The sequence below is a fragment of the Hemicordylus capensis genome, chromosome 5 (genome assembly GCF_027244095.1).
Source record: "Hemicordylus capensis ecotype Gifberg chromosome 5, rHemCap1.1.pri, whole genome shotgun sequence".
In the NCBI taxonomy this organism is placed as follows: domain Eukaryota; kingdom Metazoa; phylum Chordata; class Lepidosauria; order Squamata; family Cordylidae; genus Hemicordylus; species Hemicordylus capensis.
This window is the reverse complement of record NC_069661.1, coordinates 182,860,670-182,883,532: the sequence shown is the minus strand read 5'-3', so window position 1 is coordinate 182,883,532 and position 22,863 is coordinate 182,860,670. Positions and strand designations below refer to the sequence as shown.

Sequence of the window (22,863 nt, the reverse complement as noted above, 5' to 3'; positions counted from 1 at the left end):
CCATTAATTTCAGTAATGCAAATTAAAAGGTGAAACTGATATATGAGACAGACGCATTACATGCAAAGCGAGATAGGTCAAGCCTTAATTTGTTATAATTGTGATGATCATGGCGTACAGCTCATGAAAACCCCAAATCCACAATCCCAGAAAATTAGAATATTACATGGAACCAAGAAGACAAGGATTGAAGAATAGAACAATATTGGACCTCTGAAAAGTATAAGCATGCATATGTATATGTATTGGGCCCCTTTTGCAGCAATTACTGCCTCAATGAGGCGTGGCATGGATGCTATCAGCCTGTGGCACTGATGAGGTATTATGGAAGACCAGGATGCTTCATTAGCGGCCTTCAGCAATTCTGCATTGTTTGGTCTCATGTCTCTCATCCTTCTCTTGGCAATGCCCCATAGATTCTCTATGGGGTCAGGTCAGGCGAGTTTGCTGGCCAATCAAGCACAGTACACTGTATACTTTTCAGAGGTCCGATATTGTTCTATTCTTCAATCCTTGGTTCCATGTAATATTCTAATTTTCTGGGATTGTGGATTTGGGGTTTTCATGAGCTGTACGCCATGATCATCACAATTATAACAAATTAAGGCTTGACCTATCTCGCTTTGCATGTAATGCGTCTGTCTCATATATCAGTTTCACCTTTTATATCACTTATCTATAGAGAGCTTCATATTTGACTATGTATTTCCAATCTAGGACAAGTAACAAGATTGCTGACATCGTGCCTGAACACCTGCAGCCATTTCAGTGCCTAGAAACTTTGGATCTGAGCAACAACAACATTTCTGTGCTCAGGATGGAATCATTTCCTCCCCTTGCAATCAAATACTTGTAAGTTAAACTTTAAGATAAAAACACTTTATTAATTTACTGGCAGTAAGTAATATACCATCTCAATACATGGGGCAGCTTAAAACAGTGAGAAAAGGGTGCCCTTTGCAGCACTGTTCCCTCTAAGGCGTGTGCATGTGCGTGTGCTCACAAGTTTTTGGATGTCTGCTCAGTTCAGTTTAGATCCCGCTCAGGTTGAATCAGGAAGGCCCCATTCTGAATGCAGGTGTGCACACACTGCCTTGATACTGCCACCCGGGAAAAAAACTCATTCTGCACAGAGATTAAAAAACACTGCTCTGCAGCCTTCTCTCCCCCCCCCCCCCCCATGCCTAGTGGAAGCTTAGAACAACACTAGGCAGTTGGGTCCCTGCCCACAGATTGGGCACCACATTTACAGAGGAATTTGCATGTCTAGGCCAGAACTAGGCATAGAACTGAACCACACACAGAATCTGAAAAGCCTGTTTTGTGGGCTGCAGATTGCATAGTTCAGGCATCATGCAAATCTGCCCCTTGCAAACTTGATGACAGCTGGTGTGACATTGTAATTTGTAGCTAAGACACAGAGCTGTGAATAGGGAGCCCCCAGATTCAAATCTCACTACAGTTATGTACTTACTAGGTGACCTTTTGGTTTCAGCTTCTTCATCTGCAATATGGAGATAATAATTAGGAATACCAGGACAATTCTCCTGAGTCAAGCTCGGAAACTAATTTCAGAGCTTGTTAAAGCCTGCCCCCAAAGAGAGGTAAACTTCGCAAGCCCTCAGATTCTTCTCTGACTCAGCTTAAAATGTGAGCCAATGGGCATTGCTGTGCTGCTTATTTAATATATTAGAGCTCTTTGGCTCCATTATATTAAATTATGGCTGCATGGGGATATTTGAAGGACAGCACTCTGGAAAAATGTGGGAGGGAAAGTTTCCATGGGCCACCTTCTGAATCTGAGGATCCCCTATGAAGTGTTGAATTTATTCCCTCTCCCCCTGTTTTTCCAGAGTGCACACCTTTCAAACAAATCTCACAGCTGCACAATTGGGAAAATTTCTGCTTCTTATCTCCAAGGCTCATTTTAATGGACCGTACCCTGGAAGATGAGGAAGAAAATCAACCATGGGGGCACTTTGGCCCTGAGGATCCCTAGGAGAGAGCGATTTTCTTGCCCTTATTTTCCAGAGAGGGAAATTCTTTCAAAACTAGCTTTGGAAATAAGCAGCAGATGTAAAAGGCCTTTTAAGGTGGCCTTGTTGACTTGATAGAACTCAGCTTTAAAATTCAATAGCATAATGGCAGACATTATTCACAGTACAGTGCATGTGGTTGTAAACCACTCACACTGCTGGGGGCATCTAAAGAAATACCTGCAGAGTTGCAGAAAAGCATTCTTGTGCTAATATTTAAAATGGCACGATCACACTTAGGAACATATGAAGCTGCCTCTTACCGAGTCAGACCAGTGGTCCACCTAGCTCGGTATTGTCTACTCTGAATGGCAGCAGCTCTCAAAGGTTTCAGGCAGGAGTCTTTACCAGCCCTATCTGGAAATGCCCTATCTGGAAATTCCAGATTGAATCTGGAATCTTCTTCATGCAAAGCAGATCATCACGCAAGTGAAAATGTGCTATTTTAAGTACAGGTAGCCTATGTTATCAGCAGACTCCATATCTGAGGTTTCACGTATCTGTGATAGATCTTAGAGAGCCAGTTTCATTATCTACAGGTAGAAAAGTAGTCGAAGTGAGCCTGCCTACAGTTTCGAGGGGCCAGAAATGACTCGGAAACTACTTCTACTGTCATTTCCAGCTGCCATTTTCCAGCAGAGAGGGTCATTTTGTGATTCTTTTATATATATGAATGATGAATATTCAGCCATTTGGGCGGTTTTGTGGGGCATTGCTGGAGACCTAGAAAATAAGGTACTGTCCTTTCCCCCTCTGATTTCTGTTCCCCTTGCCGCCCCCCCCCCACATTTGTTGGGAACCTAACCCTGCATTTTCCATTGATTCAAGGTTTCATTTTTCGTCGTTTCATATTCTCACCTATAGGCGAGAGTGGAACCCCGACAAATAACGAGGGCCCCCTGCATTCGTGCAAAAGTGCTCTTGGACAATACCATGGGTGTTGCTTTAGACATGAAGCAATGCTGGTGGCTCAGAACCACCTGTCACCCTGCGCGGAATGTCAGCCAATGCATTTTGTTAATTGCATCAAGTATTTGAGTAATGCGCTTAGTCCTAATTCAAAGTATTTGTTTCTGGTTGATAAAATGGTAAATCTGCCTTCAAAATATTTTGTAAAACACAAATATTGCATCTTCCCAGTTTCACGTTTTGGGTGTTCAGATAGGTCAATGTTGCAGTATGTTTTAAAATTGCTGGAAATAACAGCCAAAAATTTAAACTATAAAATGATAATTTCTGGCATCTATTAAGAAAATATTTTTCAGTGTAACGTTTTGAAGTTAACACTTGATTTGTTAGTGTCCTTCAACCTGTGAAATACTATTTGAAGATTTGTCTTATTTGTATTGGGACAACCCTGTTGGTTTCTGCTCTTCTGAGAGCCATAGAGTTTGACAGAATGGAACCAAACTGTCTTCAAATTGCCACTTAATCTCTGAAGTGGGGCTGTTAAAGTGATGGTTAAATTGGGACTAGTAGCTAACGTGGTTTCTGTATTGAACGTCTGTTAACATTTCCAGAGATATTAACACTATGTCATTGTTTCCACAGGCACATTAACAATAATCGCATAACCTCCCTAGAACCAGGCACTTTTGACAACTTGTCTAGCACACTTCAAGTATTGAAGCTAAACAGGAACCGAATTTCAGCCATCCCACAAAAGATGTTTAAACTATCCCATCTCCATAATCTGTAAGTGCAATTCACAACTGCTTAATTTGTTTTAGATTAGTTTTATAGGCCTCTGGCAGTACTTGAATATCCACCCCACTGGTAACCACATAAAGGCAGGAAAGCTTTATGCTGAACATGGGCATAATCCTTGTGGTTTGCCCTTGTTCCAAAACGTTTTATGTCAATATGTTTTACTTGGTGCTCTGGTGATAGCACTCCTACAATGCCAGTATGCTCCCATGGCTCACAGTGCACTGTGAGCCATGAAAGATGTGGCATTTGAAAGATGGCCATTGAAAAATGGCCACGAAAGATGTGGTATCAGAAAGATGTGGCATTTTCTGGCTCATGGAAAAATCCATCCCTAGTCCCTCAACTCCCTGAAGTTTTCTTCATTCTGTCAACCTAACTTAGTGTGTGGAGAAAGACTCTTTTTTTGTTGCTTTTGGGATCCAAAAGCACCTGGGAGTCCAAAAGCCTTGCTGATTTGCTGCAAATCTCCCAAAGATCTACCAGCAGATTTGGATTTGTTTTGTCTTCTCTCCCTAAGTAGAAGAGAGTCTGTAGTGGAACAACAGGCAAACTGAGGTTCAAGAGATTTGGGGAAGATTTTGCTAAGAAGGCAATGTTATGGCTCTTGGAAGCTATGAAACCAGCTGTATTGACCCAGCATAAGTGAGTCTGAAGAATGAAAGAAAGAAAGCTTGATAGAGGGAGGACAGTACTCTAGAGGACTTCAATAGGGACAGAAACCCTATTCACGTATTATTTTCAGTGCACGTACAATCTTTGTACAGTGTACACACATACAGCTATTCACACATTATACTCAACATATGTACAGTAGTAGACTTCCTATCCATACATTGCATTTGAAGGGGTATGTACCCAGTTTCACATTTAAAATGAACGTATGTACAGTCATTCACACAGAAAGATATACTTTGTAGAAACACCTGTACACATATACTCTGTAATGTCTGAATAGGGTTAAGAGTAGTGGATGATATTGAGGCCATTCACACAATAAAAAACTGTGTTCTATGTATTTCCCCATATTTTTTGGAAATCATAACCCCCCAGACAGGGGAAGCCTCAGAGACAAATATGAATGGCTCCATTCCTGAGAATCTTGATAACTCTCCACTTGCTCCTTTATGGGATTGTGAAATGGATTCACATGTCATAAGACCTGAAAGACACTAAGTCTTTAGATCAAAAATTCACGAAGCGAGTGCTGTGTTGGATCCTCCCTGTGTCTCTTCCCTAGTCTCTGAGGCCCTCCAAAGCCCATTAAATCTTCAACATATACAGACAATGTCTACTTCAAGCCCAGGGGGGCTTGATTTCTTCACACTCCTTACAGATCTTGGAGGGATCCCAGCTTCAAGGGGCATCACTTCACAGATTATTTATAGCAACTTAGATAGCAAGGGGACAGTGATGCCTACTTGCTCTCCTGATAAGGATGTAGATACCTTGCCTGTGCAGCAGAACTGTGAAAATTTGCTCCTTCTACTGGATTGACATTCTACATCTCGGCGACCCCTACTGCTCATCTCGTGGAATATTGCGACTAATAAGATTTGTGATTATGGCTTCATTAATATCGTAACTAAGTATGGTATAGTATTGTTGCAAGAAACCTGGACGATAGAGGAGATTGACTGCCATGGGTTTGATACAGTAGATGCTACACCAAATCAAAGGTGAAGTGGAGCTAGTGGGGGGCTTGGAATAATGGTATCTCATCTCTACATGCGTAAATTGGTCTTCTTCGTGGTTTTTTTTACCATAGTTAAAATGGCTTGAAAAGCCTGAATGATATCATGGTAGTTTAATAGAACACCTGGGTCCAATTCATTCGTTAATACCAGGGTGCAAGAATGCACCAAATTTGGAGAACTCAAAAGTGTACTAATTCTCTACATGCTATAATACAACCAACATGTGACCAATTGGCTATGGCTATTCTTGTTCATTTTGATACCAGTAGTTTACTGATTATTAATGTCTATTTGCCCCCACCCAACTGCTCAATGTAAGAATAGCTGGCATAAAGCTCAATGTAAGAGTACCTGGCATAACTTTTTAAAACATATATTGACAGCACACTAGCAGAATTTCCCACAGGATGTGTGCTAATTGGGGGAGACTTTAATGCCAAAATGGGGTCTGATATGGCTCTATATAACATTGCCACCGTTGTTTCCTAGCAAAACGTCAATTTAAGGGTAATACCTCAAATTTTGCTGGATTTTGTCTGGCCCAGTTGGCCTGCTGCCTAAACCTGAATATACTCATTGGGGAAACAAATGGTGATATCCCCACAAAATATACCTACTGGGAGGCTGGGATGAGCACAATTGATTACATGATCATCTCACATAATGTGATTAACTTATTAACCTTGTTCCCAATAATAATGGGTCATCTTGACAGTGACCACTTCCCATTAACTTTAAGCTTGACGCTATCTTAAAAATCAAAAGCATGGTTTGATCAGGAGTGCATACAGGCCAAAAAAGATGTTACAAGCATTACAGGGAAAATGTAGATGCCACTAGTGCACAAGTCTTGTTGCTAAAAAGAACTGCCAATAAAAGCTATTACTCTTAGATAGATAGATAGATAGATAGATAGATATTTTAAGAAATACAACCAAAGAAGGTTGGAGACAACTGATAGAGGGAGATTCCCATACATTTTGGCATGGCATGACACAAAGATCAGACAGTAACTTAGGATGCCATATATCTTCAGCTGGCTGGGAAGCTCACTTTCGTTCAATGTATGCACAACAAAGTGATGCAATGGACTATATGTCCCTAGAGATGAGCAATCTATACAGACACTACGAAACTGGCCAACTATGTCTACAGGGGAGATGAAGCAATTAATTGGACAACTGAAAAGGAATAAAGCCCCCGGTTGTGATTTTATCCAAGTTGAGGTGTTCCTATCTAATGTTGACTGGTGGACACCAGTACTAGCAGCACTCTTTACATACATTGATAAAGCTGTCCATATACCGGAAGACTGGGGTATGGCAATTGCTGTCCCAATCTATAAGAAAGGACAAAAGAAAGATCCTGCTAACTATCACCCAATCAGCCTTCTGAATATAGTCAGTAAGCTCAACACAAAACATCTGTTTAGGAAATTTTTTGATTGGTCAGAAGATAATATTCTAGCTGAAGAACAAGCAGGATTCAGGCCAGGAAGATCTACTATAGACCAAGCAATTATTCTACAACATTTAGTGGAGAAGTACCGTATGTATACGGTTTTAAGATCTCACTCAATGCAGCCTTTGTAGATCTAAAGTCTGCTTTTGATTCTGTCCCGAGAAAGAGGCTATAGAAGAAACTTTTGGTGACTAATATTGACAGAAGACTTCTATTGCTGATATATAGACTTTATAGTAACACTAAATTGAGAGTCAGATATGGGATATGAGATCAACTAACTGATTCAGTTCCAACAATACTAGGAGTTAAACAGTATTAAACAGTGTGTGTGCTTGGCCAGCTACTATTTAATTATTATATAAATTCAGTTGTTCAACATCTTGATAAAAATGACTTCCATCTGCCCAAATTAGCTGATAGGCATATTTCACTGCTTCTGTGCACTGATGGTATGGTCATCCTTTCACAGTCTCTTGTAGGGTTAAAAAGTGCCTTAAGATCTTTTATGTAATTCTGTGAGGATGAAAAGTTGCTGATAAATTATAAAAAGATGAAAAAAAATGACTTTGCCAAAAGAGTCAAGGAGAATAGTTGGTTTATTGGTGGCAATAAAATAGACCAGGTACATTGTTTTAACTATCTAGGAATAACTTTCCATTTATCTAGTTGGAAAGATGCACATTTGGATTATGCCTCACATGTAACACAGAGGTGTGCTTCGGCTGTTGTATCTTTTTATCGTACTAAGGGAGGGCAATATGTCCCCGCAGCACTGAAATTATTTGAGGCAAAAGTAGTGGCACAGTGCACGGTTGGACCCTCTTTTAACCTTGCCCTGGTGGAGACAGTACAATCTAAATTTTTAAGATCAATTATGCAAGTCCCTAGATGTGTGTCTAATACAGCGTTAAGATTGGAAATGGGAGTCAGAAGTATGGAGACTCGTATGTAGATTACCATCTTCATCTATGGGCTGAAGGTAATATTCGCTCCGATGGGGCTGGCTCCACTGATACTTGAGGGCAGCTTCCAGTCATGGTGGAAGGCAGCTGTTAAAGGAAAGCTCATTTTCTAAGTGCTGTGATCTGTGGGCTATGAACAAGCAAAAAAGGCTGTAAAGCAAATAATTTTAGATATGTAATGGCAACAGGAGATGAGTAGGGCTCTAAAATGACTTAAAATAGGGAGATTTGCCTTAGTGTTAAGCCAGCTGTTTACTGCGAAGCCCTAATTATGCCTAAGTACTGTAGAGCTCTAGCCCGTTTTGATGTATTGCCCTCAGCAGTTTTATATGGTAGGTATGGTAAGGTTCTCTACCTGAAACGCTACATGTGATGTACAGGCCATAGATGTGGGTCGTGTTTTATTATATTGCAGTTTTTATAGGGACTCGCTGAGTCGTTAATTTTACCACTGATTAAGGACATACCAGGCAGAGAAGATGAAGTATACATTTCATTCCTTTTGTCAAACCATCAAACCAAGGTTACCTGTAACGTGGCTAGGTTCTGTCTAACAGCGATGAATGTGTGGAAACATTTAAAGATTAACATAGTGAAATAACTTACTATGTTACTGTATACTGTATATACATTTGTATACATACATTGTATACTGTATATACATTTGTAAAACTATACTGTTACTTTTTTCTTTTTTATGTTTCTGCACTGGTCATAAACCATAATAAAGTTTATGTATATGTGTATATGTTGTACCCAGGGTTGGGAGCTGTGGGTGCCCCCAGTTTTTGGTTGTGTGGAAGCAAGGTGGGAGGAAAGGCTACCCAGTTTTTCCTTGTACCTTCCTTCCACACTATCTCTTCTACCCAGGTTTTCCTCCTACCTTCCTTCCACACAACCAAAAACTGGGAGCACCCACAGCTCCCAAACTTGGGTAGAACACAGTTTTTGATTGTGTGAATGACCTCATTGAGTGGATGATAAAGGTGCTTGTGCAAACCAGAGGAAGCAACAGAATGGAGGGAAATATGAAGAACAGAAAAGTAAAGGGCGTCACTTTATATTGGTTTTGGAGTATGGTAGCAGATGAGAGCAAGTGATAAGATTTAATAATAAAGTAATTATAGAGGCAATTAAAGAGTGGTGATCAGGATAGCAGGCATAAAAAACCAGGCACAAGTTTGCAGATTTTTAGAACAAGGATTAACACAGATTTTAGCAGCAGGTACACAAAGATAGATGACCTTACAAAAGTTGGATGTAGCAAGACTGGGTGGCAACTTGCATGTTTGATAAGAAGTGGTCAAAGTTAAGCCCAATATGTTATAGAAACAGACACACTTACATTTTTTGTTTTTGTTTTTGTTTGCAGAGAGATGAACCGTAACAAAATTAGAAAAATAGATGGGCTTACGTTTCAAGGACTCCCTTCTTTGAAATCTTTAGGAATACAGAGAAATGGGTTATCTAGGCTCATGGATGGAGCTTTCTGGGGATTAAGTAACATGGAAATACTGTAAGTGTGTGCTTTCATAGTCTTCAGTAAGAACCATTTTGAATTGTATTGCTTGTTTGAAAACTGAAAATCAAGCGGTGGTCCCAATATATAAATTCATAAATCACTGGCTTGTAAAACTGTTTTGGCATCCCCTTTCAGTAGAGAGAATCTCTTGATATCTTTACTATGCAAAGGATAGCTCAAAAATTGATAATGCTTGCATATGAAACCTGAGTTTTATTTATGTGTGTACAGGCACCTGGATCATAACAATTTAGCAGAGATTACCAAAGGTTGGCTTTATGGCTTGCTGATGTTGCAGGAGCTCCATCTTAGCCAAAATGCTATCAGTAGGATCAGCCCTGATGCCTGGGAGTTTTGCCAAAAACTCCGTGAGCTGTGAGTAGAAGTTATTTAAAATATGTATATTAATATTATTTTTATTCTAGTCCAGTTATTAGAGCAAGGTACAAGCCAAAGCCTGGGCTACTTAACAGTGATCTGTGACTATTTCATAACGAGTTTCCAACATTGCATCAGATTGTGTGTGTGTGTGTGTTTGTGTGTGTTGAATATACTAATAATTTGTTCTGAAAAATTAGAGTCAACTGTGTTACATTTTGTAGCAGTTATATTAGTCTTGTTACTATACTTTTAAAATGAATGAAACCCATTCTGCAACGTATTATGAGTAATGGGAAATGATGCACAATATATTAAAAATAATTATACTGAAAATATTTAAAAGCTGAGTCTGTATATACTTTGAATACCCTATTAATAATGATGAAAACAAACTTATTTCCCCCCCTTTTCAAACTTTCAGTGACTTAACTTACAATCATTTGGCAAGATTAGAGGATTCAAGTTTTGTTGGTTTAAGCCTACTGGTGCGGCTCAACATTGGTAACAACAAAGTGAGCTACATTGCTGATTGTGCTTTCCGGGGACTATCCAGTTTACAAACCTTGTAAGTTGCACAGGGATTTCTTTAAAGGCAAAAAAAAAAAGTACTGGTTTCCTGTTTATGCATCTTATTTAGAAGAACACATAGGAAATCTAGATGATAATGCATCCTGCTTAATATGAATTATTTTCAGGTTGTTTATCCCAAGTTTTTTATCTTTTTGCAGGTAAATTTTTGCAATCAACTCCTGATAAGGTTGATATAGAAATAGATTTTGCTTTTACTTTTGATGGCTAAGGAACTAAATTTTTATTTTATTACATCACATTTCAGATTATTACATTTACAGAATACTAAATGAATAATCTTTTCTTAGCGAACGCTGTCAGATCAATAAGAATGCTCAAACTAGGCCACAATCACAATTTCCCTCTGCTAACTTGGGGCAAAGAGGTACTTTTTAAAAGTGTGCTCTTACATTTACTAAGGAGATAGCAATTGCCCCATCCAAGGCAGCGCTCTCTCTCTTGCTCTCTCTCTCTCTCTCTCTCTCTCTCTCTCTCTCTCTCTCTCACACACACACACACACACACACACACACACACACACACACACAGTGGCTATGGCTAGTGGTGTCTTGTGTTTCTTAATAGACTCAGAATCCCTTTGGGACATAAAGCCATCTTAATGCCATTGGGACTTTTCTGTTGAAAAGCAGTATGAAAAAAATATTATACAGTGTAAAATACATTTTTTACATTGGCCTCCCATAGTAGCCGAAACATCTGGGATGGGTTTGAGAACTATTGGTATATCATCCTCCAAGCTCATTGCTGCCACTTACTGCTGGCGTCGAGAAAGAGAAACGGCCCTTGCAGTTGCAGTGCGAAAGAAGAGAAGCCTTACCCCTGCAGCTGTCTTCTGGTGCCAGGTTCTTCCTGAAGGCCATTTCCTGGGCATTTTTCACACAGGGCATTTAGCTCACATGGAGGTGTGGAATGGATACATTCATATATCAGCCAGATTTACACTGAAATCCCTGCGAGCTATCAGGGAGCACTTCACACAAGATTCGGGTTTTTCATTGCGCGTTAGAGTGTAGCCTGATTTATATCCAAAGTTTAAAAATCCACTTTTTGCATCAGTTTTTTGGGTCAACTTCAGACTTGCAGTAAAGCAGCACAGTAAACTTGTGGTAAAGCTGTGTGAAAGATGCCCTGGGGAATTATTTATATTGACCACCAGTATAAGTAAGAACCAGCAGCAGCCACAGCCAGAAACCCATTATGGTTTTTTTTTCATTGTATGTAAAGTGTCTTAAGGGCCTCAGCTTAAAGGTGGTATACAAATAAATATTCCTAATAGTAATAGTAATCACGGGAAAGATGCACTCAAATGCCTGGGTTACTAGTTACATTAGCAACTTTTCTGATGAGTTTTTTTCTTCAAGTTTGTGTTCAGCCATTCACTCACTATTGTTGCCCCACATTTTTTATGTCACAAAAATCACTTGGGGAGCCTCCATATTGGGCTGATATTGTATGATGTAAAACTCAACTAAGTATCCTGATGTATTAAACCCTTTTTGCTTTTGCTCTGCTGCTTCTGTAGTTAGAATCTTTTTTTTCTTTTTCTTTTTTTCCCTTTTTGCTTTCCAGCATATGATATGATCCCACTTCTATCAGGAAGTAGCTGGTGTATAATAAGAGCTTTACATTTGCTACCACTGTAATGCATTGACACAACCGTTAAACCAGTTTCACAGCCCTCATTTTTCTTTATGACATGCAGATGCCCCTTTTGAAAGCCATATTTTGAAAGAGTACCTGATCTCCTGGCTGAAACATTTATTTATTTATTTATTTATTTTTACATTTCTATACTGCCTTTCGTTAAAAGAAAACCCCAAGGCGGTTTACAAAAATTAAAACATACAATAAAAAGCAGTAAAAACATCAAGCTAAAAACAAGCATAAAAACAAGACAACAGATAAAAACACACAAAAGCAGCAGTAAAAAACAATTATGTAAAAGCCTGGGTAAAAAGCCAAGTCTTTAAAAGCTTTCTAAAAGCTGTGATGGAGTCCGAGGAACAAATGGCCACTGGGAGAGCATTCCAGAGTCTAGGAGCAGCAACAGAGAACGCCCTGTCCCGAGTGCACGACAGCCGGGCCTCCCTCATTGTCGGCACCCAGAGCAGGGCCCCCTCAGATGTCCTCGTCAAGCAGGCAGCAACCCTTGGGAGCAGGCGGTCCCTCAAATACCCCGGCCCCAAACTGTTTAGGGCTTTAAAGGTCAAAACCAGCACCTTGAATTGGACCCGGAAACAAACCGGCAGCCAGTGCAGCTCTTTCAAAATGGGGGTGATATGTTCCCAACAGGCAGCTCCGGATAAAACCCTCGCTGCCGCATTTTGCACTAGCTGCAGTTTCCGGATATTCTTCAAGGGCAGCCCCACGTAGAGCGTGTTACAGTAATCCAGCCGCGATGTGACTAAGGCGTGGGTAACCGTGGCCAGATCTGCCTTCGCGAGAAAGGGATGCAGCTGGCGCACCAGCCGAAGCCGTGCAAAGGCACCCCTGGCTACCGCCTCCACCTGAGCTTCCAAAAGCAGAGCCGGGTCCAGTAGTACCCCCAAGCTGCGTACTTGCTCCTTCAAGGGGAGTGCAACCCCATCCAGAACCGGTAAAATCTCCTCATCCCAATTGGCTCTCCTACTGACCAACAGTACCTCCGTCTTATCCGGATTCAATTTCAGTTTGTTAGCCCACATCCAACCCATCACGGCCTCCAGCCCCCGATTCAGGACATCCACCGCCTCTCTAGGATCAGATGACAAGGAGAGATAGAGCTGAGTGTCATCCGCATATTGCTGACAACTCAGTCCAAATCCCCGGATGACCTCTCCCAGTGGCTTCATGTAGATGTTAAACAGCATGGGGGACAAGACCGAACCCTGCGGGACCCCACAGGCCAGTAGTCCCCCAGCACCACCTTCTGGACCCTCCCCTCAAGAAAGGACCGGAACCACTGCAACGCAGTGGCTCTGATTCCCATACCCGAGAGGCGGCCCAGAAGGATACTATGGTCGATGGCATCGAACGCCGCCGAGAGGTCCAGCAGAACCAACAGGGACGCACTCCCCCTGTCTAGTTCCCGGCATAGGTCATCCACTAGAGCGACCAAGGCAGTCTCAGTCCCATACCCGGGGCGGAAGCCAGATTGAAAAGGGTCCAGATAATCCGTATCATCCAAGACCCTCTACAGCTGGGACGCCACCACACGCTCCATCAGCTTGCCCAAGAAGGGAAGGTTAGAGACAGGTCTATAGTTGTCCAGGTTGGAGGGATCAAGGGAGGGCTTTTTTAATAGAGGTCTTACCACCGCCTCCTTGAGGCATGATGGCATCCTGCCCTCCCTTAATGAAGCATTAACGATCACCTCTAGCCATCTACCTGTCCCCTCCCTGGCAGCTTTTATTAGCCATGAAGGGCAAGGGTCAAGAGCGCACGAAGTCGCCCGCACACTGCCCAGGATCTTGTCCACATCCTCAGACTACGTTTAGACTACGTTTTAATGTACTGCTGGGTTCTTGCTGGGTTTTTCTAAAAAATTCAGATTGCTATTGTGATTTTAAAAAATCATATATACATGTATATTATTTCCATGTATACAATGTTCAACCTCTTCCTCTTCTCACAAATAGGGATCTTAAAAACAATGAAATTTCATGGACAATTGAAGATATGAATGGTGCTTTCTCTGGACTTGACAAACTTAGATGGCTGTAAGTACAAATTGCTGTTGTGTCTCCAAATTGAGATTCTGGAATGTTTGTTAAGAGACTTAAGCTAAGCATGGCCATGAGCAAAGTGACAAGGAAGTTTGTCCTTTCAGTTATGTTACCCACAAAAATATATAGAGCCTATTCTTATGATTGAGTGAGAGCACTCCTGGGTGGGCAAAAGCTGCTTAAAGTTAATTTTGCCACAGATGACTACACTGCGGCACTGGCCCTCCGGAATTGGGCCCAGTATTGGCAGTTCTTACATGCAGCCTAACCCACACTGGGCATCCCTAGCTTGGTTTAGGCTTTATGTAAGAACAGCCTCATAGATTAGGAGAGTTAAAAGCCAAGCATTGAAGGGCAGGAAGCCTGAGGTCATTCGTTGTTGATGGGCCAGTTGTCAGCCATCTTTAAGGTGGATGTAAGATTGGTTGTTGATGGGCTGGTTGTCAGCCATCTGCAGGCCACCAACTGTTCTGTGCTAACTTTTACCAAACAGTCTCCTGTAGTCATAAGAACAGCCCTGCTGGATCAGGCCCAAGGCCCATCTAGTCCAGCATTCTGTTTCACACTGTAGCCCACCAGATGCCTCTGAGAAGCCCACAGGCAGGAGTTGAGGGCATGCCCTCTCTCCTGCTGTTACTCCCCTGAGTCTGAAACTTTAAGAGTTCAAGGTCGGTTGAAAGTAAGTTAATCAAGCTCATTTGCTTTATTTAGCTTATAGTAGATGAACAGAGTATTGAGTAAGTGAATTTAGCTAGGGTGGAGGCAAAACAAGCAGAAATAACTGCATGCTATGAAACCTTGAAGCAGAAATTTCCAGGATGTTTTAATGATTGCTATTAGAGCTGCCTTAATTTTACACACTCTTCCTTGATGTGCTGCCCTTCAATTAATCTTTTTTTCCTTAAAGACAAAAAAGTGCACTAACCATGACTGATGCAAGAAATATTTTGAGATGCTTGTAAATTATGCATAGTGTCATATAATCAGTCCTTCAAAACCTTTCATATAGGACCAAACTTACTCATGATAGAAATTAAAGGGGACTGTGTTATTGAAAGGCTGCATAATAAGGGTGCCCACCGGCAGTGTTTGATAAGGCAATCCAGCATCTAGTTGAAATGGCTTGGTTAGAATGCAAAAATACCCTTCAAAATGCCCAAATGTGGAAATAAGAGATGGCCTCCATTTATTCCTAAAATAATTTCTTTACCAAGTTGTATACATTCAACAACTTCAAATATGCCTTCATCTATCTAAGAATTGAAGTAGAATTAATGTATCTATTTAGGAATGAAATAACTTGTAATGATTGGCCTAAAAAGTGAAGTCTTAGTGCAGTAAAATGTGCCGAAAAACAGTTGACAAGGGAATGTCTTGCAGGTTTCAAATATGCACCTATTTTATTGATTCTGTTTGAATCTATTGAATCTTTTTAAAATGTGTTTATGTTTCCAGGCTTCTCCAAGGAAACAGAATTAGGTCAATTACCAAGAAAGCATTTTCTGGCTTGGATGCACTTGAACACCTGTAAGTAGTTGAAAATGATCTTTAACCAAACAATTGCTAAGATGAACAACACTCATCTGCAACTCAGTATAGGGTTGCATAACTTAGTCTATGGAAGGAATCCCCCCACCATAATTTCTGTCTAAGGAATAAGTTCAAATTACTACATTTTATGTGAATGTGAGCTGGTTCTTGTTATATACAAGCTGATATTTTAAGGGGACGGAGGAAAGCTAGGATTAGAATTTGAACTACCTTTGTTTGCATTAATGAAACTAATTTCTTTTTTGCCCCCAGAGATCTAAGTAACAATGCAATAATGTCAGTACAAGGAAACACATTTTCACAAATGAAGAAACTTAAAGAACTGTAAGTATGTCTCTATTGCTTTTATATGGCATTTGTATATTTGCTTTCGAAATGACCGTAATGTTAGGCAACAATGTTAATAACTCCACATTTATTTTGAAACTGTACAGCAAATCTCTGCCTAGAGTAGCTTACCTGTGTAGTAGTATAGTAACATAGGAACAGTTAGATGCTGTTGACTGATTCTGAGAATCACAGGTATCCCTCATTCCAGGGAAAAATTTATTGCATATTATATCCTAGAGAGTCATATAAAGTGGCATATGCAGTTTTCTTGTGGTGGGCTACCTTGGTTACCTATTGCTCTTGTTGATGTTTTTGCAAGAAATTATCTGTAACTGTATAATATCTTGGTAAGCTTTTGTTTATATCATTATCGATTTATGTAAACTGAAATGAGCAGATCTTGAAGGAGCAAGCAGGATAGGAAAAGGGTACAGTAGCTTGACCAAGTAACTTCACTTTCCTGTGAAAACACCAGATTTGCACACTTTCTTAGGCTGGTGTGTCAGTTTTGTTGTTTAATTTTTTTTAATTTAATACTGCTGACTTCATTTCATTTATTATGAAACAATTTCATTCCTATTTGTTTTGCTTTTTCTAGGTACCTAAACACATCAAGCCTTTTGTGTGATTGCCAGCTAAAATGGCTGCCAGAATGGCTGGTAGACAATAACTTTCAGACTTTTGTAAATGCCACTTGTGCCCACCCTCAGATACTAAAAGGAAGAAATATTTTTGCTGTCAGCCTAGAAGGTTTTGTGTGTGGTAAGTTTGAAAGACCTTTTTATCACCTTTAGGCTTTTAAAGTTGAAGGTTGTTTTAGAAAAGATTTAACAAGCCTTTTCTTTCCTACCCATACTGTGGGACTTAAATCTTTTGTTAAAATACTCATTTTCTTTCTACTTTTTATGGGTTTGATCTGCTGATATTGGATTCATTGTTTCATTTCAGATGAGGAGTGACATTTTATCACTTCATTTCATGTACTGCATATTTACACAATGAGGCTATTCCTACGATCACTGGAAACCGGGCTAAGGGAGCTTAGCTCACTTTCCAGGGATCGTGGGAACCACTGGGCTCGCGGGTGAGCCCAGTGTTCCCAAGGCGGCTAGCCCACCTAATTCCCCCTCCCCTTAAATGAGGTTGACAGAGCAAGCACTCCATTAACCTCATTGTTTTGCTCGTGTGCCGCCGCGGCATGCAGCGACACACGAGTAGACCCCTGACCAGGAGACTGCAAGCAGCTCCCAAAGATATATTTTGCCTAGCAATGAGCTTGTGGGTTTGATGTCTCCATCACTATATTTTTCATGTAACTCTGCATCAGAATTTGATGGCAATGCCTGAACGGGTCAGATGAAATAGCAATAGCCAAAGGACCATTCATGGGCCACCTCTCCTGCATCTTCAGCTACTGAGGCCATTGTAAAATAGACTGGGTTGCAAAATCTAGAAGTACCATAGATTTTTCCATAGCAGGTGTGTCTGAATTTCCCCAGAGATAGTTTCATATCAGTGGAAAAGATGTCTCATATATGCACTTCCTCCCTGTGCACTGATGCATAGAAATTTCCAAAAGTCAGATAACACCACACCTATTTCTCAGAGTTCTGCAATTGGCAAGAAGCTTCCCTCTGCCCCATCGTTGACACACTAGCTGTCCTGACACAACACCAGGGCAGGATCCTTCACTTCAGTGTTCACAAGCTGCACCTATGGAGCTTGAAGGATCATCCTTATGGGAGGTTTCTGAGCTTCTCCAACAGATGTTCCTCAAAGCTAGGAAATCTTCTGCTAGGATATCCTATGCAAGTAAATTTCCTTTGCCCATGGGAAATTTCCTTTGCCCATGGGAAAAGAGCTGGTCTTTTGGTAGCAAGTATGACTTGTCCCCTTAGCTAAGCAGGGTCCGCCCTGGTTGCATACGAAAGGGAGACTAGAAGTGTGGGCGCTGTAAGATATTCCCCTTAGGGGATGGAGCCATTCTGGGAAGAGCATCTAGGCTCCAAGTTCCTTCCCTGGCATCTCCAAGATAGGGCTGAGAGAGATTCCTGCCTGCAACCTTGGAGAAGCCGCTGCCAGTCTGTGTAGACAATACTGAGCGAGATGGACCTATAGTCTGACTTAGTATATGGCAGCTTCCTATGTTCCTGTGTTCACTTATTGAGCATAATAATATTAGATATTGGGAGGTTCAGTTCTGAGATTTTGATTATAATTTTGTCTCTGTTTGTAAACATCTTCATTGCTGACTTACTATAAAAACTGCAATTTCACAGTCACAGTTAATGAGTATAGTTAGTCCCTGAGCAAAATCTAGGCTGCAGTTTTGTATACTGTTGCAATCACATTCAAACATTAAAACAAATTGATTTATGTATGGATAACAGGGAGAAAAAGTGCATCCTTTGTAAGAACTGTGACTTGCTCTGTAAAGCTGTAAAATAAAGGCAATGAAAACAGTAGGTCAAGAAGCATAATTGACCCCATTTTTTTCGAAATGAGAAACTAAGCCACCAAAAAGAGTCATTCTTACAGTTAAACCAAAGTTAGAAGCTGTTGTACTCAGCTGTTGAGAACCCAATTGCAGTACATCACAGCTTCCATAATATGGAACTATAACATCTACACAATCTTGCTTCTTCGTAGTTTTAAAAATAAATTCCTAGTGTCTAATTGAAAGACTTGCTATTAAAATTTATTGCACAGCATCTACAGGAGGACAAAATTCAGTTCTCTTTAGTGAGCCGAAAAAATTTACTGAATTGAATAAACATGTTTTGTTCCTTCATATCCTAGTTATCATTTTAATGTTTCAGTGAGAAGTGTCACTTAAAGATATATTTGCTGTGTAGAAACAGTGTGCTTTTTAATTCTCAGAACTGGCATCTGAATGACCATAATTCAAATGCCCATGCTTGCGTTCATTATAATGATTGCTCAGCAGAAGAAAAATACCACACAACTTTCTAAATTTAATGAAAACTCTGTGTATGTGTGGTTTTAGAAGTCGATTCAACATGCCAGGTTAGAGTTCTGGGAAGAAAAGAAGCTGAGAAAATAGAAATTGGTATTTTAACAAAGATAAAAGTGTGTGCTTACAGGTTTCCTTGTCTTTATAATTCAAAGTTGATGTAATTTGTACCTCTTAAAGCAATCAAAAGATGATTAATTTCAGTCCCAAAAGCAATTACTCAAAAAAAATTTACAATCCGAGTGCCATATCAAAATGCAAAATAATCTCAATGTTCTACAAGTTAACTTCTATATAATCTCTGTGTATGATTGTTACATGATATAATGTAGAGGTCAGCCTTTGGCCTGTGAACCAAAGCCTCCATCCCTGCCTTTTTACAAATCAAAGATGAAAAAATCAGAATGGACATAACAGTGGTTGTAGCACAGCATCTGTGCATGGAGAGATTGTCCATGGTACTCAGTAGAGTCCTGTTTCTTTTCATTTTTCACACTCCACTGCATGCAAAAGCAGCATACCAAGACATTATGGAGACTGGGAGGTCTGTTCCTGCTTCATAGGAATCTGCATTATACTGAATCAGACCTTTGTTCAATCCAGCTCAGTATAGTCTACACTGACTGACAGAGGCTCCCCAAGGTTTCAGACAGGAGTCATTCCTGACCCTTCCTAGAGATGCTAGAGATTGAACCTGAGATCTTCTGCATGCAAATCAGATACTCTACTGCTAAGCTACAGCCCCATCATATGGTCCCATCCAGCCTTCCCCTTTCTGTGCTTTTCAAGTTGCTTGAGTTATGAATCTTGAGTAGGCTGTCCTGTGCAGAGTCAAAACAGTATTTTGTTTTGTTTTTTTATTCCTTTGGGATCCTTGTGCAAATGGGTTCTTGGGAAGGCTAGTAGTCTTGGGGTATTGTGCTCTGCGGACAGCCCATAGTGTGCCTAAATACTGGAGGGCCTTTTCCAGAACCCACTTTAATGCCCTTCCCTCAGCACTTTTGGACAAGAATATTCCTTTTATGAAGTGCAATTGTCCTTGTGGTTCTGGAGCTGTTGAAGCCATCTGTCACGTAATCCTCTACTGTATCCTTTAGGGGTATGCACAAAACTGAGTTGCCTGGTTTGGTTTGAGTCCGGACTGGATTCAAACCGGACTGGGCATGTTTGCTTTTGTGTACCTCAAACGCCACACACACCGCCGTTCAGGTTTTGGGGGTTCGTGAGTTTGTTTGTTTGTTTTAAAACAGAAATAGAACTCACCGCTGCTGCTCCGGGGGCTTCTCTGAGGCCATGGGGGGGAGGGTCTTCAGTTGTTCCCCCACCCACCACCAGCCTCCATTATATTTCAAATTGCCTAGTTCTGGCAGTCTTCGGCCAATTCAGGGCCTCACCCCATGGCGGTGGCCATTTTGGAGGCCACCACTCATGCATGCAGAGGCCCATTGGGCATGCACAGTGGCCTTCAAAATTGCCAAGTGGAGGGGATGTTGGAGGGGCAAAATAGCAGGGAAAAGAAGGTGAGAGATATCAATTAGAAGGAAGACTAATCATTTAAGAGCTGCCAAGGGGCGGCAAATCTTCAGTTGCCTGTGGGTAGCAAACTTGGCAAAGAGGCACCCCTGCTAAGTTGGCAAAGAGGCACCTTTTAAATGTAGTGATTCTCTTTATTTAACAGAGGGAGAGTAACTGGCCCTATCCACCCCCAGCACAGTACCTCCAGTGACTGTTGCTGGTGTCTATCTTATGTTTATTTTTAGACTGTGAGCCCTTTGGGGACAGGAATCCATCTTATTTATTTATTATTTCTCGATATGTAAACTGCTCTGAGCCATTTTTAGAAGGGTGGTATAGAAATCAAATTAATCATCATCATCATCATCCCAGTGGTAATTGGCACCCTGGGTGTAGTTCCAAAAGACCTTGAAGAGCACCTAAATACCATAGGGGCCACAGAAATCACCATCAGCCAATTATAAAAAGCAGCTTTACTGGGAACAGCCTGTATTCTGCGACAATATCTATAACAACAACAACAACATTGACAATAAAATTCAGCCATCCTAGGTCCTTGGGAAGGACTCAATGTCTGGATAAAACAAACCAGTCAATAACACCTGTCTGACTGTGTAAACAAGATATAATAATAATAATTAGTGTAATCCACCCCTGCCCATGGGGAACAATGGGGTGTTTCAAGGGGAACAATGGGGTGTTTCAAGTTTCCCCATTGTTCCTTATGGCCAGAACACGCTGCACTCACAGAGTGTACATGACAAGTTTTGCATTGCAATTTGTAATGCATTTTGCAAGTCTGCCTTGTAAAACTCTACAGTTAAAGGAATCTGCTGCTCCCAACACAGAACACATTTTTTTCCAATCACAGTCAAAAAATGGACAAAAAAGAATCACTGACCCAGAATCCACTGCCAGTCCCTTTGAATACATTTTGAAATTCACTCCTTTTTGTCTCCCCTTTTCCCTCCCCCCAGCCAGTGGGGGCACAGTTGCCCTTGACAACACTTGATTTGTATGAGAAGCCAATCAAGAAGCAAGGAGATCATAAGCCAATCGGAAGCCAGTGTCAGAAAGCCAATCAGCAAGGGAAAAACAGGCCTCCAAAATGGTGCTCATAACACTCAAAACATTTAGATCAAAATGAGATTGTTCTGTTTTGAGCTCAAAACAGGCTCTTTATTTTAAGGGTGTTCTGTTTCAAGCTTGAAACACTCAAAATTGCCTGTTTCGAGTCGAAATGTTTCTAGCTCAAAATATTTTACACATTCCTTCTCCAGATGCCCCCTCCCTTCAGAAGTTATTCAGGGGCTGGGGTCTTTTCTGCAGCCGATCTGTCAAACATCATCCACAGAAACATACATTTATTTATTTATTTATTTATTTAAACTTTTATACCGCCCCTCCAAAAGGCTCAGGGCGGTTTACATTAAAACACCATTAAAATCAGTTAATAATTAAAACAAAAATTATAAAGCATAAAACAATGATTAACAATTAAAAACATCATAAAACAACAATTAAATAATCAGAACAATTTAAAACAAGTTTTAAAAAGCTGAGAAAACCTGGTTGAAAAGATGTGTTTTCAGGTGTTTTCTGAAAATTGCCAGAGATGGGGAGGATCGTATCTCAGCAGGGAGCGCATTCCACAATCTTGGGGCAGCAGCTGAGAAGGCCCGTCTCTGTGTAGCCACCAACGAATTGGTGGCAACTGGAGACGGACCTCCTCAAGTGACCTCAATGGCCGGTGGGGCTCATAGCGAAGAAGACACTCTCTTAAATACCCAGGGCCTAAGCCGTTTAGGGCTTTATAAGTTCTAACTAGCACTTTGTATTTTGCCCGGAAACCTATTGGCAGCCAGTGTAACTCCATCAACAAAGGAGTAATGTGGTCTCTCCGAGATGACCCAGAGACCAACCTGGCTGCCGCATTCTGTACCAACTGAAATTTCTGGACTACATACAAAGGCAGCCCCACATAGAACGCATTACAGAAGTCCAGTCTGGAGGTTACCAACAAATGTACCACTGTTTTGAGGTCATTGATCTCGAGTAACGGGCGCAGCTGGCGTATCAGCCAGAGCTGATAGAAGGCACCCCTGGCCACCGCCTCAACCTGAGAAACCAAGGAGAGATGTTGATCCAGAAGTACTCCCAGACTGCGAACCTGTTCCTTTTGGGGAAGTGTGACCCCGTCTAGAACAGGCAGATCAAAATCGTCTCTAGAGTTCCGACCCCGCACAATAAGTACCTCTGTCTTATCTGGATTCAGCTTCAGTTTATTCTCCCTCATCCAGCCCATTACTGCTTCCAGGCAGGCATTTAGGGAGGATATGCCAGCTCCTGAAGAAGTTGACATGGAGAAGTAGATCTGGGTGTCATCAGCATATTGGTAACACCCAGTTCCAAATCCCCTGATGATCTCT

At 41.0% G+C, this 22,863-nt stretch overlaps 1 protein-coding gene across 4 annotated transcripts in view; it reads left to right on the top strand.

The window, feature by feature from the left end:
• The window catches only part of LRIG3 (leucine rich repeats and immunoglobulin like domains 3), an 85,309-nt gene that overhangs the window by 49,415 nt on the left and 13,031 nt on the right, over positions 1-22,863 (top strand). For all 4 annotated transcript variants that reach the window (XM_053258600.1, XM_053258599.1, XM_053258601.1 and 1 more), the window contains 9 exons: positions 718-852; positions 3,588-3,731; positions 9,239-9,382; positions 9,620-9,763; positions 10,191-10,334; positions 13,978-14,058; positions 15,520-15,591; positions 15,868-15,939; positions 16,544-16,707. In XM_053258600.1, the coding sequence (XP_053114575.1) occupies positions 718-852; positions 3,588-3,731; positions 9,239-9,382; positions 9,620-9,763; positions 10,191-10,334; positions 13,978-14,058; positions 15,520-15,591; positions 15,868-15,939; positions 16,544-16,707 (1,100 nt within the window). The remainder of the gene's footprint in view (positions 1-717; positions 853-3,587; positions 3,732-9,238; positions 9,383-9,619; positions 9,764-10,190; positions 10,335-13,977; positions 14,059-15,519; positions 15,592-15,867; positions 15,940-16,543; positions 16,708-22,863) is intronic.